This window comes from Aquarana catesbeiana, linkage group LG13 (genome assembly GCF_042186555.1).
Source record: "Aquarana catesbeiana isolate 2022-GZ linkage group LG13, ASM4218655v1, whole genome shotgun sequence".
Classification (NCBI taxonomy): Eukaryota; Metazoa; Chordata; class Amphibia; order Anura; family Ranidae; genus Aquarana; species Aquarana catesbeiana.
The window spans coordinates 194223844-194242274 of NC_133336.1; the positions used below are offsets into that span (position 1 = coordinate 194223844).

Sequence of the window (18431 nt, forward strand, 5' to 3'; positions counted from 1 at the left end):
TCATCTGTCAGTGGGGAAGCCCGCTGACAGATGAAGACTTATGGTTGTTAAGGACACAGGCAGCCAGCTTCCCGGGCAGCTGCTTAACATTTCAACTAAATTTGTTACTATTCATTACTATTTCAGAGATTGGGATACATCTGAATCTCAGAATAACCAAAAATTCCTCCGAATTTGTATTCTGACCGATACGAATTGCACATGTCTAGTAACTTGTAGAAATTTTTAAAGCGGCTAAGGAGATTTTTAAGTACCGTAGTTTGTCGCCATTCCACGAGCGTGCGCAATTTTAAAACGTGACATATTCGGTATCTATTTACTCGGCGTAACATCATCTTTCATATTTTACAAAAACATTGGGGTATTAACCGGTTCAATACAGGGCATTTTCACCCCCTTCCTTCCCAGACCAATTTTTAGTTTTCAGCGCTTTTGCACTTTAAACGACAATTGCGCGGTCGTACGACGTTGTACCCAAACAAAATTGACGTCCTTTTTTTCACACAAATAGAGCTTTCTTTTGGTGGTATTTGATCACCTCTGTGGTTTTTATTTTTTGCGCTATAAACAAAAGAAGAGCGTCAATTTTGAAAAAAACACAATATTTTTTACTTTTTGATATAATAAATATCCCAATTTTTTTTTTAAAAAACAAATTTTTTCCTCAGTTTCAGCCGATACATATTCTTCTACATATTTTTGGTAAAAAAAATCTCAATAAGCCTATATTAATTGGTTTGCGCAAAAGTTATAGCGTCTACAAAATACGGGATAGATTTATGGCATTTTTAAAAAAAAAAAATGTATTTATTTTTTTTTACTAGTAATAGCGGCGATCGCGATTTTTTTTCATGACTGCGACATTATGGCGGACACATCGGACACTTTTGACACATTTTTGGAACCATTCACATTTATACAGCGATCAATGCTATAAAATTGCATTGATTACTGTGTAAATGTGACAGGCAGTGAATGGGGTTAACCACTAGGGGGACACAAGGGGTTAAATGTGTTTCCTAGGGAATGCTTCTAACTGTAGGGGGAGGGGACGTACAAGGGGAGGAGACCGATCAGTGTTCCGCTGTACTGGGAACACAGATCGGTCTCCTCTCAACTGACAGGACGTGGATCTGTGTGTTTACACACACAGATCCATGGTCCGGCCCGGTTAACGGGCAATCGCAGGTGCCCAGCGGACATCGCGGCCCCCCGGCACACGCACCGGGTCCCGAGCAACGCGACGGGCGCGCGCGCGCCCCCTAGACGGCCAGGGAACCCGAGGCCATCATATGACGTCCACCCAGGATGGGAGATCCCATCTGCGTACGTCATATGTCTATACGCGGGTATTGAAGTGGTTAAATGTTTTTTTGTAATTCATTAACCACTTCAGCCCACGGAAGGATTTACCCCCTTCCTGACCAGAGCACTTTTTACAATTTGGCACTGCGTCGCTTTAACTGCTAATTGCGCGGTCATGCAATGCTGCACCCAAACGAAATTTGCGTCCTTTTCTTCCCACAAATAGAGCTTTCTTTTGAAGGTATTTGATCACCTCTGCCGTTTTTATTTTTTGCGTTATAAACGGAAAAAGACCGAAAATTTTGAAAAAAAATGATATTTTCTACTTTTTGTTATAAAAAAAATACAATAAACTCAATTTTAGTCATACATTTAGGCCAAAATGTATTCGGCCACATGTCTTTGGTAAAAAAAAAAGTCAATAAGTGTATGTTTATTGGTTTGCGCAAAAGTTATAGTGTCTACAAACTAGGGTACATTTTCTGGAATTTACACAGCTTTTAGTTTATGACTGCCTATGTCATTTCTTGAGGTGCTAAAATGGCAGGGCAGTACAACCCCCCCCCCCCAAATGACCCCATTTTGGAAAGTAGACACCCCAAGGAAATTGCTGAGAGGTATGTTGAGCCCATTGAATAATAATTTTTTTTGTCCCAAGTGATTGAATAATGACAAAAAAAAAAAAATTACAAAAAGTTGTTACTAAATGATATATTGCTCACACAGGCCATGGGCATATGTGGAATTGCACCCCAAAATACATTTAGCTGCTTCTCCTGAGTATGGGGATACCACATGTGTGGGACTTTTTGGGAGCCTAGCCACGTACGGGGCCCCGAAAACCAAGCACCGCCTTCAGGATTTCTAAGGGCGTGAATTTTTTATTTCACTCCTCACTACCTATCACAGTTTTGAGGGCCATAAAATGCCAAGATGGCACAAACCCCCCCCCCCCCCATGACCCCATTTTGGAAAGTAGACACCCCAAACTATTTGCTGTGACAAAGTGACAACTTTGTGCAAAAAAAATGTGTCTTTTTCCCGCAACTTGTGTCACAATATAAAATATTCCATGGAATCTACATGCCTCTCAGCAAATAGCTTGGGGTGTCTACTTTCCAAAATGGGGTCATTTGGGGGGGTTTGAACTGTCCTGGCATTTTATGCACAACATTTAGAAGCTTATGTCACACATCACCCACTCTTCTAACCACTTGAAGACAAAGCCCTTTCTGACACTTTTTGTTTACATGAAAAATTTTTTTTTTTTTGCAAGAAAATTACTTTGAACCCCCAAACATTATATATTTTTTTAAAGAAAATGCCCTACAGATTAAAATGGTGGGTGTTTAATTTTTTTTTTTCACACAGTATTTGCGCAGTGATTTTTCAAACGCATTTTTTTGGGAAAAAAACACACTTTTTTAAATTTTAATGCACTAAAACACACTATATTGCCCAAATGTTTGATGAAATAAAAAAGATGATCTTAGGCCGAGTACATGGATACCAAACATGACATGCTTTAAAATTGCGCACAAACGTGCAGTGGCGACAAACTACATACATTTTTAAAAGACTTTAAAAGCCTTCACAGGTTACCACTTTAGATTTACAGAGGAGGTCTACTGCTAAAATTACTGCCCTCGATCTGACCTTCGCGGTGATACCTCACATGCATGGTGCAATTGCTGTTTACATTTGACGCCAGACCGACGATTGCGTTCGCCTTTGCGTGAGAGCAGGGGGGGACAGGGGTGCTTTTTTTTTTCTTTATTATTTGTTTGCTTTTTTATCTTATTTTTAAACTGTTCCTTTCATTTTTATTTTTTTTTAATCATTTTTATTGTTGTCTCAGGGAATGTAAATATCCCCTATGATAGCAATAGGTAGTGACAGGTACTCTTTTTTAAAAAAACAGGGGTCTAGATTTCTCCTCTGCCCTCAGAGCATCTGACCACACCAAGATCGGTGTGATAAAATGCTTTCCCAATTTCCCAATGGTGCTGTTTACATCCGGCGAAATCTAAGTCATGAAATGCTTGTAGCTTCCAGTTTCTTATGCCCTGTACACACGGTTGGACATTGATCGGACATTCTGACAACAAAATCCATGGATTTTTTCCGACGGATGTTGGCTCAAACTTGTCTTGCATACACACGGTCACACAAAGTTGTTGGAAAATCTGATCGTTCTGAACGCAGTGACGTAAAACACGTACGTCGGGACTATAAACGGGGCAGTAGCCAATAGCTTTCATCTCTTAATTTATTCTGAGCATGCGTGGCACTTTGTGCATTGGATTTGTGTACACACGATCGGAATTTCCGACAACAAAATCCGATTTTGTTGTCGGAAAATTTTATAGCAAGCTCTGAAACTTTGTGTGTCAGAAATTCCAATGGAAAATGTGTGATGGAGCCCACACACGGTCGGAATTTCCGTCAACAAGGTCCTATCACACATTTTTCGACGGAAGATCCGACCGTGTGTACAGGGCATTAGGCCATAGAGATGTTGGAGCCACTCTGGTCTCTGATCACCTCTATGGTCAGCTGGCTGAATCACCGGCTGCATTCTCAGGTTCCCTGTTGGGACAGGAGAGCCAGAGAAAAACATGGAAGAAGGTGGGGGGGATTCCCTCCCACTGCTTGTAAAAGCAGTCTAGAGGCTAATTAGCCGCTAGGATTGTTTTTACGTGAAAGCCGACCGCTGGCTGAAAAGAATGATACCAAGATGATACCTAAACCTGCAGGCATCATTCTGGTATAACCACTCAAAGTCCAGCAACATACCAGTACCTTGCTGGTCCTTGTTGGGCATATATTGTAAACTTTTTTCATGCAGCCTGTGGGCTGAACGAAAAAAAGAGATTGATCGGTGGGTATGCCCACCATTAGAATACCTCCCTTCATCCACCCACTTCTAATAATGGGAATACATGCACCGTAAATATATGCCGAAGCATGGGGGCATCCTCCCGCAAAAGTTAGGAGCAAATCGCTCCTCCGCCCTCTGCTGCCCCCACGCTTCGGCATATATGCTGAAGTATATAACTGTGGTGGTGAAATCACCTCTGACAGCGCTGGAGTCACGGCTTTATGTATCGTGGGAGCAAACGCTGTTGCTGTCAAGATAAATAAATCCGCGCTGCAACTGAATGGCGTACCTGCTAAGCAAATGATGGTTAACAATAAAACAAAGTAACATTACAGTATAACAGTAAGACTTACCATACCTGCAAAGCAAATACAAAAAAAACCTAGTAAAAAATAAAACATTTAACGCAACCTGTGCCTAAAATATATATATGCCGAAGCATGGGGGCATCCTCCCACAAAAGGCAGGAGGAAATCGATCCTCCACCCACTGCTGCCCCCACACTTCGGCATATATGCTGAAGTATGTAACTGTGGTGGTGAAATCACCTCCGACAGCGCTGGAGTCACGGCTTTATGTATCGTGGGAGCAAACGCTGTTGCTGTCAAGATAAATAAAACCGCTCTGCAGTTGAATGGCGTACCTGAAAACAAAAAAATGGTTACCAACAAAGCACAGTAAACAGTAAAGTATAAAAAAATTGCATATCTGAAAAGCAAACATGGTAAAACATAATAACAATAAAACATTGCAGAATAGAATACAGTAAAAAAGAGCAGAACAATAGAGAGAGAATAGAGAGAGAGAGAACAATAAAACGACAACTATTTTTGTTTTTTTTATTTTATTTTTTTTTGTGTTTTTATTTTTTTTATTTATTTATTTTACACTTTTTTTAGTAACCTTAACTTTTGTAACCGGTACCAGGTTTGGCATCTTGGGAGACCCTGTGAAAGTGTGTCCTAGTCTGTGCAATGCTGTACCCTACGCTAAAACTCAACTAGTGTATGGTAGCGTTCAAAACATTCACCAATGCATAGACCAGGATTGTCAGGATAGGAGGGACAATAATACCGGGTGTCACGCCTATATCCGCGCTTGCTGCAGACACGACCTCTTCTTTGGGGGGCTCGTTGGGTAGGGGTACTCGGGAGGACATAAAGAAAATGCCTCTCATGCAGCCGGCTTACTGCATTTGGTTGGGGAAGGTGAGGTGGGGCATCGTCTGGAAACAGAAGGGCTCTGATGATCTCTTCCTGGAATTTAAGGAAGGATCCAGTCCATCCTGAAGCTCTGTATAGCACATGAGCGTTCAGCAAAGCCAATTGAAATAAATAAACAGACACTTTTTTGTACTAGCGTCTGGCCTTACAGGCAACTAGGTACGGCGCCAACAACTGGTCGTTGAGGTCCACCCCTCCCATATTTTGATTATATTCGTGGACACAGAGGGGTTTCTCCACCACATCAGTCGCCGTAGTAATTTGGACCGTCGTGTCTGCATGAAGGGAGGTAAGAACGAAAACATTCTTATTATCCCTCCACTTCATAACGAGCAAGTTATTACACTGCAAGTAGGCTCTCTTCCCCAGCCTAAGACGGAAATCTACAAGCCGCTGGGGAAAGCCCCGGCGATTAGGTCGCACGGTGCCACATGCTCCAATCTGTTGATCAAAAAGGTGACTAAAAAGTGGCACGCTCGTGTAATAATTGTCCACGTACAAGTGGTACCCCTTTCCGGAAAAAGGGTGACACCAAGTCCCACACTATCTTGCCAGCGCTTCCTATGTAGTCAAGGCAGTTTGTCGGCTCTACGTGACTATCTTTGCCCTCGTAAACCATAAAACTACATGTATAGCCTGTGGCCCTGTCACAGAGCTTATACATCTTGACCCCGTATCTGGCACGCTTGCTGGGAAGGTACTGTTTGAATGACAAGCGGCCAGAAAATGTAATCAGGGACTCATCAACGCAGACAACTTGATGGGGAGTAAACAAGTCTGCAAAACGCTGGTTGAAGTGGTTTACGAGGGGCCGAATTTTGTAGAGCCAATCGTATCCAGGGTCTCCACGAGGACAACAGAGTTCATTGTTGTTGAAGTGTATGAACCGCAAAATCTGCTCGCATCATGCCCTGGTCATGGAGACAGAGAACAAGGGCATATAGTGAATTGGGTCAGTGGACCAATATGACCGCAACTCACTCTTTTTAGTTATGCCCATGTTGAGGGAAAGGCCCAGAAAGATCTTAAATTCGGGGACCGTAAGTGGTCTCCAATCTCTGGCAAGGGAGGACTGGGGAATAGTAGCGATGTGTTGACCAACATATAAATTGCTTTGGTCGACAATAGATCTATAGAGATCTTCGGTGAAAAACAGCGAATAAAAATCCAGTGGCGTAAAATCAACTGAATTCCGGGTAGGCCAGTGAATGGGGGAAGTACAGGTGCTGCAGAAGTGGTGGGTTCCCAATTCGGATTGGCGAATGCAGCAGGAAGGGCACTATGGGCACGACAGGCCTGTGTTCATCTTCTTTGTGGCAGCGGGACACTACTTGTGCTTGCCACCTCACCAGCTTGAACTGCACTTATGGGACTCACCACATCACCAAGTGTTACTGCAGTGCTGGATGTACGACCAGGGTGTACTAGGCCGCTGGTGCTTGCCAGTTCACCAGAAGGAATAGCGGCGCTAGTACTGCCCTGCTCCATACGAGGGACTTGTGGTTCTTGCACTTCAAGAACAGCAGAAGAAGATTGGGGTCTGGTACGCCTGACCTTGGCAGGGACCACAACTCCGTCGTCAGAGCTATCTGTCATGGAGCCGCTGTCCTCTACAGGATCGTATTCTGAGCCTGAATCTGACAGATGAGTGACTTCCTCTTCACTATCTGTCATGCTCAGAAACGTGTAGGCCTCTTCACTAGTGTACCTTCGATTTGCCATTTTGGGCTCTAAACTTAGGGGTACACTAGTGAGACTCACAGGCAAAAAAGCTCCTGACTGTTAGCGACTGATTTAAAACGCTACCAAAAAACTGTTAACGATCGCAGGGATCAGGCCTGACTCTGCGAACGCTGCAGTTATGTGTGCTTAGTGTTTTGTAAGTGTCAGTGATCGATCGATACTGCACTTGGGTGGGCTGGGAAGGGCTGGGCCGAGGGCCAAAACGCAGGTGTTAGCAGGTATCTGGGCTGATCCCGCTAACACTGTGTTTATGGGAACCCTAAACTGCTGGGGACACTAGTATAGATCTGATCAGATATTGATCCGTTCAGATACTATAGCACTAAGGGAGGTGTATGCTGCGTGCGTGTGTGTTAGCGGTACTGGCGCTAACATGACGCTGCCTGGGGCGACGCAGACCTTATCTGACCCTAAAAACGTAACTTATATCACCGCCGGGCAATTAGGGGGTTAAACCTTTATAAGGTAATAAACGGCGGGTGCCCTGAAACTATAATAAACTATAATAAACTATAAAAAACAAACTAACTAACCAGCGTCACCCGTAACGGTTATACGGTGATCACTGGTGAAAGGGTTAACTAGGGGGCAATCAGGGGGTTAAAACCTTTAGCAGGTAGTATATGGGGGTCCCTGTCGCTATAAAACGCTGACGGCGAACCTATATACTTACCTCCTTAACTAGCGTGACCTGTGTCACTAATACAGCGATCAGAAAAACGATCGCTTAGTGACATTGGCGACAGGGGGTGATCAAGGGGTTAACCTTTATTAGGGCGGGTTAGGGGGGTACCCTAGACCTAAAGGGGGGTACCCCAGACCTAAAGGGGGCTAACCCTAACTGCCCTAACACTTATAACTGACACAAACTGACACCAATGCAAAAAAAAAAACCTGCTATTGGTGTCACTGTGACAGGGGGTACAGGGGGGTGATCTGGAGGTGATCAGGGGGTGACTGGGGGGTGAAAAGGGTGCCTGGCGTGTTCTACTGGAAGTGTAGTGTTTGGTGCACTTACTTGATGTCTTCTCTCCTTGGCGCCGGAACGAAAAAGACCGGCTCGAGGAGAGATGACATCACTTCCTCTGCCTCTGTTTACATTACAGAGGCAGAGGAAGATTCTCATTGGCTGGGAGCGATCGCGAGGGGGGGGCCACGAATGGATGGCCTCCCCCTCACGTCTGATCGCTGCCAGACAGAAGCCGACCGCCTCGGGCACAGGTACGTGTTTCTGCCTGCCCGTGCCATTCTGCCGACGTATATCGTCGTGAGGTGGTCGGCAAGTGGTTAAAGTGTATTTTTTCCAAACAAATTGCATTTGAAAAAAAAAAAACGCTGCACAAATACCGTGTGGCATAAAAAATTGCAACAATCTCCATTTTATTCCCTAGGGTCTCTGCTAAATAAATAAATATATATATATATATATATATATATATATATATATATATATATATATATATATATATATAGAAAAAACACTTGGAACGATGCTTGATGCCAAAAAGTGTCCTTTTACTGAAAAGTTAATCCATTGAATATTTCAAAATACAAGCAAGCCACTGTACAGTTCCGAGCACAAATCGCTCTTCGTCAGGCTTTTCAGGCTGTGTGTGAGTGATCACACACAGCCTGAAAAGCCTGACGAAGAGCGATTTGTGCTCTTTTCAGTAAAAGGACACTTTTTGGCATCAAGCATCGTTCCAAGTGTTTTTTCTATCATTTATGGTGGAGTTTTGGGAGTCCACCTTGACGGTGCCTTGATTGAACAAGGATATCAAGATAAGAGGGTAACCCACCTGATGTTCATTTATATATATATATATATATAGATATATATATATATATATATATATATATATATATATCTATATATATATATATACAGTATATATATAAAATGTTTGGGGGTTATAAGTAATTCTCTAGTAAAAAAATACTTATTTAAACTTGTAAACAAAAAGTGCCAGAAAAAGCCTGGTCTTCAAGTGGATAAGAACATAATCATGTGTCGGATGTGGCCATAAAAAAAGCATAAAAAATGACAGTTGTGCTGACCAGACATGTGTGGATAGTTTTGTTTCTAATCAAAATTTGGACTCATTTTTTGCAAATTTGGATGTATTAAAATTATTGAATTACAATAGTAATGAATTTAAATGAATCTGAATTAACTAAATAAAATTTTGTCCAGAGTTCAGATCAAATTTGAAAACAAATTCAAAATATAAACATATTGCTGAATATTGCTGATTTCCTTCAATGACTGTGTATTAGTGTTAGAATATAGCTATCTTCCAACGTGTGAATTTTGAAAAGAATAGAGTAGAGTAACACAGAATAGAATATAAAAGAATAGACTATAAAAAAGAATAGAATAGAATGGAATATAATAGAAAAAAATAGAATCAATTAGAAAATAATGAAATAAAATAGAAAGAATAAAGCCGTCTTCTGAAATTTGAATTATGAAAAGAATAGAATAGAATAAACCAGAATAGAATAGAATAGAAAAGAAAAGAATAGAGTAAAACAGAATAGAAAATAATACAATAAAAATGAATAGACTAGGAAATAAAAGAATAGAATAGAAAATAATAAAATAAAAATAAAATAGAAAATAGAATATAATAGAAAAAATAATAGAATAGAACATAATAGAATGGAATAAAATAGAAATAATTGAACTGTCTTGCGAAATTCAAATGCAATAAATTTGAATTTTAATCTCGATTCGATACTGTGTGTTTCGGTCAAATTTGAATAAACAAAAATAAATGAAACCCGAAAAAGAATTAAATACATTAAATGAATTTAACTAAACAAAATTATTTAAATAACAAATCGAAATGAAACCATTCTTTTCATTCTGCACTTGTCTAGTGCTGACAGCAATGATTCTAGGGTCATCCTTCATGGTTAATTCTAAACTCTTGATCTGTAAAAATTTTGGGTAGCAACATTTTTCACCATATCACAGGTGTGGGCACATAGCTTCGTATGTTTGGTATCTATTTGATTGACATAACCCCATCTTTTATATGTTTCCAAAAATTGGATAACATATTGTGTTTGTGTGCACTAAAATGAACATATTTTTACTGTGAAATTATGAAATTGAAATTTCCACCGTTTTATTCTCCAGGGTCTCTGCTTTCAGAAAATGTATAATGTTTGGGAGTGTAACTAATCTTCAGGCCTAAAATGTGCATTTGAAAAGGGTATAATATTTCTTTTTAGCTATCTAAAGGGTGTAAAGATCCCATGACTTACTGTGTATGGAGATAAAAGCTTCATCTGTGAAAAATACATAAGTATTCCAGGTATTCGGAGTTATTTCCTTTGTACATTTGTATCTCCCGATGTTCGTCATGTTTACAATTCCTACATGAAATTCAGATGTTTCCCTCCAGTTTTGAATGACAGAATCTTCCTTGTAGAATATTGTATATCTTGCCGTGTAGTCAGAATGATGGTGACATCTCAGAGTCAGATCATCTCCTTCATGAACATGGAGAGGAACCTGCAGGATCACCGGGCCTGGAACACAGAGAAGATCACATGAGAAGATGGAGGACAGACATAGAATTGTTCCCACAACCATTTGTAGTATAGATGTATAGTAGATGTCTCCTGTGTGTAACCTCCATGACTTATCATAAATCTTTCATTTATCAATTATTCTGAATTAAAGTGATCCCATCATTAGGATAACAATTTAGGAGAAAAGGCTGTAAGAGAAGATGTCCAATACTTATCTGTCTGGCAGGCAGTGAGTCCAATCTTCTCTCCCAGGTTTTGCTACATGTTGTATTGGCCAGCAGGGGGCGCCCCAGAGTGCAGTAAGGGGCACTACCTAACATGACTGGAAGTGTCTGATAGCAGTAGTGCCCATTGCTCTACAACAGCTAAGTAGTGATGAACCGAACTGCCCTGGGCTCAGTTCAAGCAAGATTCAGCAAGATTCAGCAAGGTTCTACAGGGTTCTGCAGGGTTCAGCAAGATTTGAATGCTGAGCCCCATTGAGATCAACAGGAGTCAAATTTGTCGAATACAAAATGCCAGTTTTTTACTCTAAATGACAAGGGGTGTAAGAAAATATCATGGGGGTGAGCACTGTCTGGGGAACATGTACAAATACAAAAACACTTTTAAAAGTTACATTTGGGCAAGAGCAGTGACTTTTTTTTTAAAGCACTGACATATTCACCGACATTTCCCTCCCATTTTCTTATTTTAAAGCAAAAATAAACATTTCTTTTTTTTTTTTTTTTTTTTAAACGAGCCTGCTCCTTCACTCCTACCACATGCCCTGGCCGGTGGTTGTGGGGGTCTGTGGGTGAGGGGCTTATCAGAGTGTGGTAGCCCCCTTTAAAAATAAAGAATAAAAGCACCCTCAAATACCCCCAAAAAATAAAAATTCTGAAAAAAAATCCCCAAAAAGTCCCTCGTTGTAAAACATCATCAATTATGATGCCTGCTGCAGCCCCTCCCCCCCCTCAAAAAAAAACAAAACACTGACGTCCTGGTGCACACATCAGATCCTGACAGTACTTCTAGTTGAATGACTCCTCCCCGAGCTGTCACCAGAAATATAAGAGAAGAAGAGGGGGTAGTGGTGATATTTGGTCAGATTCTGCCAATGTTATGTACAAATATGCCTAGTGCCCATATTTCTGCAGTGTTGTCACCTCTGTCCCCGCCTCTTTGATTACATGTTGGACACGGTGATGTCAGCAGTTCCTAGGAACACAGAAGCACCCCCTGCTTCCTTATCATCCACTGACCATGGGAAGCTGTCATATATATAGAAGAATAATAGACATGTGCAGAACAAAAAAAATAGTTTTGCTTCCATTCATTATTTACAGTTTAGTTAAATTTGTTTCATTTATTTGAATTCAAATCGATTAGAATTTTCATAATTCGGTCAAATTAAACTTAATTAATCCGAATCTGGAAAATTCAAATCGGTTCAATTTGAATTACATTTGCATCGAATTCCATTCTGATCGAATTTACTGTATTCTGTTCAAAATTCTAATTCTGGAGGACTTCTTTTTATTCTATTCTATTGTTTATTCTATTATTTTATTTTATTTCTATTCTAGTCAATTCTATTCTTCTATTCTATTCTAATGTATTCTTTTATATTCTATTTGAATTTGAATTTATTCTATTCAAATTTGGAAAATGGTTCTATTCTATTAATTTATTTTCTATTATTTTATTTTCTATTCTGTTCTTTTCTATTGCATAGAGTCTACAAAATAAGGGATAGATTTTTGGCATTTTTATTATTATTATTTTTTTTTTATTAGTAATGGCGCGATCTGCGATTTTTATCGGGACTGCGACATTATGGCTGACACATTGGACACTTTTGACACATATACAGCGATCAGTGCTATAAAAATGCACTGATTACTGTGTAAATGACACTGGCAGGGAAGGGGTTAAACACTAGGGGGCGATAAAGGGGTTAAGTGTGTCCTAGGGAGTGATTCTAACTGTGGGGGGATGGGCTACCACTCACATGACAGCGATTAATGCTCCCGATGACACAGAGTAGTGATCTCTGTCATGTCACAAGGCAGAATGGGGAAATGCATTGTTTACAGGCACTTCCCCGTTCTACGGCTCCGTGACACGATCGCGGGGAGACCCGCAGGCACCGCATAAAGCAAAATACCGCTTCTATGTATGATCCTCAGTTCCCACCATCAAGGAGCTGAACATGCAAAAGTTTTGGCACTCATTCGAAGGGAGCAAACCATCATCTCATCTCTATAATAAGTATTCATCATCTTCCTTTACAGGGTTCTTCTATATCAAATGTTTTATCCTAGTTACAGGGCCATTGTAAGGACCGTATCCATTGTGTTGTACAACAATAAATTCAGGTCCTGAAAATGGTGTCATGATCTTCAAATCCTGAACTCCAAGCAGATATAAAAGACATACATTAATGTAGCTTACTTCTCATAAATACACCGATCAGCCATAACTTATATAAATACACCGATCAGCCAATAACATTGATTATCTTGTAACAATGGCATCTGAAAGTGGGTGGGATATATTAAGCAGCAAGTGAACATGTTTTCCCTGAAGTTGATGTTTTGACAGCAGTAAAACTATCAATCGCAGTTTTTTGTGTATGGGGCTGTGTAGGCGGCAGACCGGTCGGGGTGCCCATGCTGACCCGTGTTCACAGCTAAAAGCTCCCACAATGGGCACATGAGCATCAAAACTGGACCCAATGGAAGAGAGTGGCCTGGTCTGATGAGAGACATTGTCTTTTACATCATGTGGATGGCTGGGTGCGTCACTTACCTGGGGAAGAGATGGTACCAGGGTGCACTATGGTAAGAAGGCAAGCCGGTGAAGGCAGTATGAGGCTTTGGGAAATGTTCTGCTGGGAAACCTCGGGTCCTGCCATTCTTGTGAATGTTACTTTGACACGTACCACCTACCTAAACATTGTGGGTGACCAAGTACACCACTTCATGGAAACAGGATTCCTTGATGGCAGTGGCCTCTTTCATCAGGATAATGCATCCCCTCCCCCCCCCCCCCCACACACACACACTGCAAAAATGGTTCAAGGATGGTTTGAGGGACACAACAATGAGATAAAGATGTTGACTTGGCCTCCAAACTCTTCAGGTCTCAATCCATGGGATGTGCTGGAAAAACAAGTCCGAACCATGAAAGCCCCACCTCTCAACTTACAGGATCTGCTACTGGTGGCTTGGTGCCAGAAACCACAGTGTACCTTCAGAGGTCTAGTGGACTCCATGCCTCAATGGGTCAGGGATGTTTTTGGGCAAAAAGGGGGACCTATTCAATCCTTCCTGACTAATGACACCACTAAACAACTTATTTACTCCTTGGTCATTTCCTGCCTGGACTACTGCAACTACCTTCTCACTGGCCCACCCTTACACAGGCTACACCCCCCTTCAGTCTATTATGAATGCTGCTGCTAGACTAATACACCTCACTAACCGATCCATGATCGCTGTTCCTCTCTGCCAATCCTTTCACTGGCTTCCCCTACCCCACCATATGTACACCATACAAGGCCATCCACAACATCGCCCCCAGCTACATCATCAACCTCATCTGCAGATATCGCCCAAATTGTCCTCACCGCTCCTCCTAAGACCTCCTGTTCTCTATCTCCCTTGTTACCTCCTCCCATGCTCACCTCCAAGACTTCTCCAGAACCTCCCTCATCCTCTGGAACTCCCTACCCCAGTATGTCCGGTATGTCCCCACACCCACCTAAGAACTGTACCCACGCCACCTCCATCAGATCTTCCCTGGCAGCTATTACCATTTGTACCATCTCCCCCTCTCTTTAGATTGTAAGATCTATGAGCAGGGCCCTCCAGTCCGTTCTCTATTGAACTGTATTGTAATTGTACTGTCCCCCCTGTACATCGTAAAGCTCTGTGCAAACTGTTGGCGCTATATAAATCCTGTATAATAATAATAACAGTATTAGGAGTGTTGTCATAAAGTTATGGCTGATCGGTGTAAATCACATTAATGCAAAAAGTGTAAGTATCTGAATTTGACTTTGTATCAGACTCTTGCGGTTCCTGTACAGCTAAGCTCTGAGTGAGGGAGGGAGAAGCAGCACAAAGATCTACAGTTCTAACAAAGATCTTTCGAAATAGGAGGAGAGAGCAGAGTGACAGAGAGATGAGCTCATCAGTCTGCTGCTTCTCAATCATTGACTGGGAAGGGACAAGACCTGTAGGTGTTACTGAATTGCAGCAGAAAAGAATAAGGTCTCCTGTCCTGCCAGACAGGACTGTACTGTGTGACAGAGCTGTGCAAATCTGAGCACTACATAGACAAAATATGAATCCTTTGGCAGGTAAAACAATTCCTACAACATGAGAGCCCCTAATAAAGTCAACTGCTGGCTACACTAAGAAGAAACATGTGGGTACTGCTTGATAATAGGTTTCTTTTATTGTGTCTGGAATGTGTGAAGAACATAGTAAATGGTAAATTTCCAAATATGAAAATAATGAACTGACCAACAACAACGTCCAGTCTGGTTGTGTCACTTCTTTCTGTACCGGCCTGGCAGCTGTAGTCCCCACTATTCTCAGTGTTTGTAGATCTAATGCTATAGATTTTTTCTGCACTTATCCAGTTACCATCTTTGTACCAGACGTAGGTCAGATCTTCTCCTCCAGAGGACCCCACATCACACGTCATTGTTATAGACTCTCCTGTGAAGATCTTCCTCCAGTTTGGGGTGAAGGTGACCACAGGAGTCACTGCTGATCCTGAAGAGGATTAAAGTGGAATTCTAACTTCTGCCATGGTAATTCCACACAATAAAATTTAATGTTCTTAGAACGTTGCATGACATGGTACTCAGCCAACTGAACCTTCAGTTTATTATTATTATTTCATGTACTTATATAGCACCGTCAACTTACACAGTGCTTTACATATACATTGTACATTCACATCAGTCCCTACCCTCAAGGAGCTTACAATCTAAGGTCCCCAACTCACAGGGCCAAGTTTTAGACAGGATCCAATTAACCTACCAGCATGTCTTTGGCGTGTGGGAGGAAACTGGAAGAAACCCACACAGGCACAGGGAGAACATACAAACATCCAGACAGGTGGTGTCATGGTTAGGATTCAAACCAGCAAACCTCTTTACTGCTAGGTGAAAGTTCTACCCACTACACCACTGTGTTTAATTCATCTACATAGCTAGTAGGGATGAGCCGAACACCCCCAAACAGATAAAAAGTTTGTGCAAACACCGTTAAAGTCTATGGGACACAAATGTGAAAAATGGGAAAAATGTTCATTTTAAAGGCTTATAGGCAAGTTATTGCTCTAAAAAGTGTTTGGGGACTCAAATCCTGCCCCAGGGGACATGTATCAATGCAAGAAAAAGTTTTTAAAATGGCCGTATTTTTGGGAACAGTAATTTTAACCGCTTCAGCCCTGGAAGATTTTACCCCCTTCCTGACCAGAGCACTTTTTGCGATTTGGCACTGCGTCGCTTTAACTGACAATTGCGCAGTCGTGCGACGTTGCACCCAAACAAAATTGACATCCTTTTTTTCTCACAAATAGAGCTTTCTTTTGGTGGTATTTGATCACCTCTGCAGTTTTTATTTTTTGCGCTATAAACAAAAAAATAGCGACAATTTTGAAAAAAACGCAGTATTTTTTACTTTTTAATAAATATCCCCCAAAAATATATAAAAACAATTTTCTTCCTTAGTTTAGGCTGATAGTTGGAGGCCTTCCGGAAATGGTGGGTATTTTTTTTTTAACACCGCACTACAATGTATTATATACTGTGTACACCACCTGCACTGTATTAGAAACTGTACACCACCGAATGCACTGTACATATAGGCTACGCTGAATACATAGTGTATATATATATATATATATATATATATATATATATATATATATATATATATATATATATATATATACACACACACACACTAGTAGACTGTATATATATATATATATATATATATATATATATATATATATATATATATATATATAAATATATATCAAATATACTGCCTGTACTGATTGAATATAGAGTTTACACTGTATATATAGGCTACGCTGAATAAAGAGTATATATATATATATCTCAAATACACTGCCACTAACTAACCTGCCTGCCTAATCTAGGGCAATCTCTCTATCTCCGTCCACTATAACACACTATACGGGCGCTCTGTAAACAGCCTTATATAGTGTGGGGCGTGGACTTAGTCCCCCTGAGCCATGATTGGCCAAAGGCACCCTGCGTTTGGCCAATTATGGCTCTCGCTTAGGAGCGTGCTGTGATTGGCCAAAGCATGCAGGTCAGGTGTATGCTTTGGCCAATCGTTATACAACAGTGCACTGCGGTCTTGCAGTGCATTATGGGGCGCTCAAATTTGCTGCAAATTCCCCATAAAATTTGCTGTTCGGCTCGAACTCGAAGCTCATCCCTAATAGCTTGTCATCGTATGTCACATTCACAAGGACTTGTATGGCTAAGTACATTTTTCCCACAGTTAGTTAGGGTCCTTCTCTGCAGCCTGCTGGCCGGGGAAAGGTACTGCTACTCAGGCTGTGGTTGCCTTCTTAGGAAAACAAACCTACTATTGCCATTTTGTAAAAAAAAAAAAAAAAAATAAGCTGAGTGGTGGACGTCTATTTCTGTAGCTCTATTTATAAACATCACTCCAGAAATTTCCCTATTAATGCCTGTAAATTGAGCTGTTCTTGGACAGCTCCAGTCACACACGGTGTACAGAGGTGATCTGAGCAGCTCGGTACCATGTGATCGCTGTGATGACCAATCGCCATGATCAAATGCGAATGAAAAACTATGCTTGCAGCCAAAAAGTTGAAGAGAAAGGTGAAGACCTTATAGCCTAATATCTGATGTAAAACGTATGTATACATAAAGAGGCAGCGCTAATTTTTCCCACAATCATAGTGAAAATCAATATAAAAATATTTCCCTTATACAATGCTGTGAAAATTATTTGCTCCCTTCCTGTTTTTATTTAGCATATTTCTCACACTTAACGTGATTGTAAACAATTACCATGTAAAACAACCCATTCAGTTTAACCACTTCAGCCCCGGAAGATTTTATCCCCTTCCTGACCAGAGCACTTTTTACAATTTGGCACTGCATCGTTTTAACTGACAATTACGCGGACGTGCGATGCTGCACCCAAAATAAATTTTCATCCTTTTTTTCCCACAAATAGAGCTTTCTTTTAGTGGTATTTGATCACCTCTGTGGTTTTTATGCGCTATAAACAAAAAAAGAGCGACAATTTTGAAAAAAAAAAATAACAATATTTTTTACTTTTTGCTATAATAAATATCCCCCAATTTTTTTTTAAAAACGAATTTCTTCATCTGTTTAGGCCAATATATATTCTTCTACATATTTTTGGTATTAAAAAAAAAAAAAATTGCAATAAGCATATATTAATTGGTTTGCGCAAAAGTTATAACGTCTACAAACTATGGGAAAGATATTTATGGCTTTTTTATTTATTTATTTATTTTTTACTAGTAATAGCGACGATCTGAAATTTTTAGCGGTACTGCGACAATGCGACGGACAGATCGGACAATTTTGACATTTATACAGCGATCGTTACTTTAAATATGCACTGATTACTGTGTAAATGTCACTGGCAGGGAAGGGGTTAACACTAGGGGGCGATCAAGGGGTTAAATGTGTG

The 18431-nt window shown here is 40.7% G+C and overlaps 1 protein-coding gene across 1 annotated transcript in view; it reads right to left on the bottom strand.

Moving 5' to 3' along the window:
• The window catches only part of LOC141116645 (uncharacterized), a 133892-nt gene that overhangs the window by 33816 nt on the left and 81645 nt on the right, over positions 1-18431 (bottom strand). The window contains exons 9-10 of the mRNA XM_073609037.1: positions 15333-15464; positions 10426-10692 (exon numbers count right to left, since the gene is read on the bottom strand). Coding sequence (XP_073465138.1) covers positions 10426-10692; positions 15333-15464 — 399 coding nt within the window. The remainder of the gene's footprint in view (positions 1-10425; positions 10693-15332; positions 15465-18431) is intronic.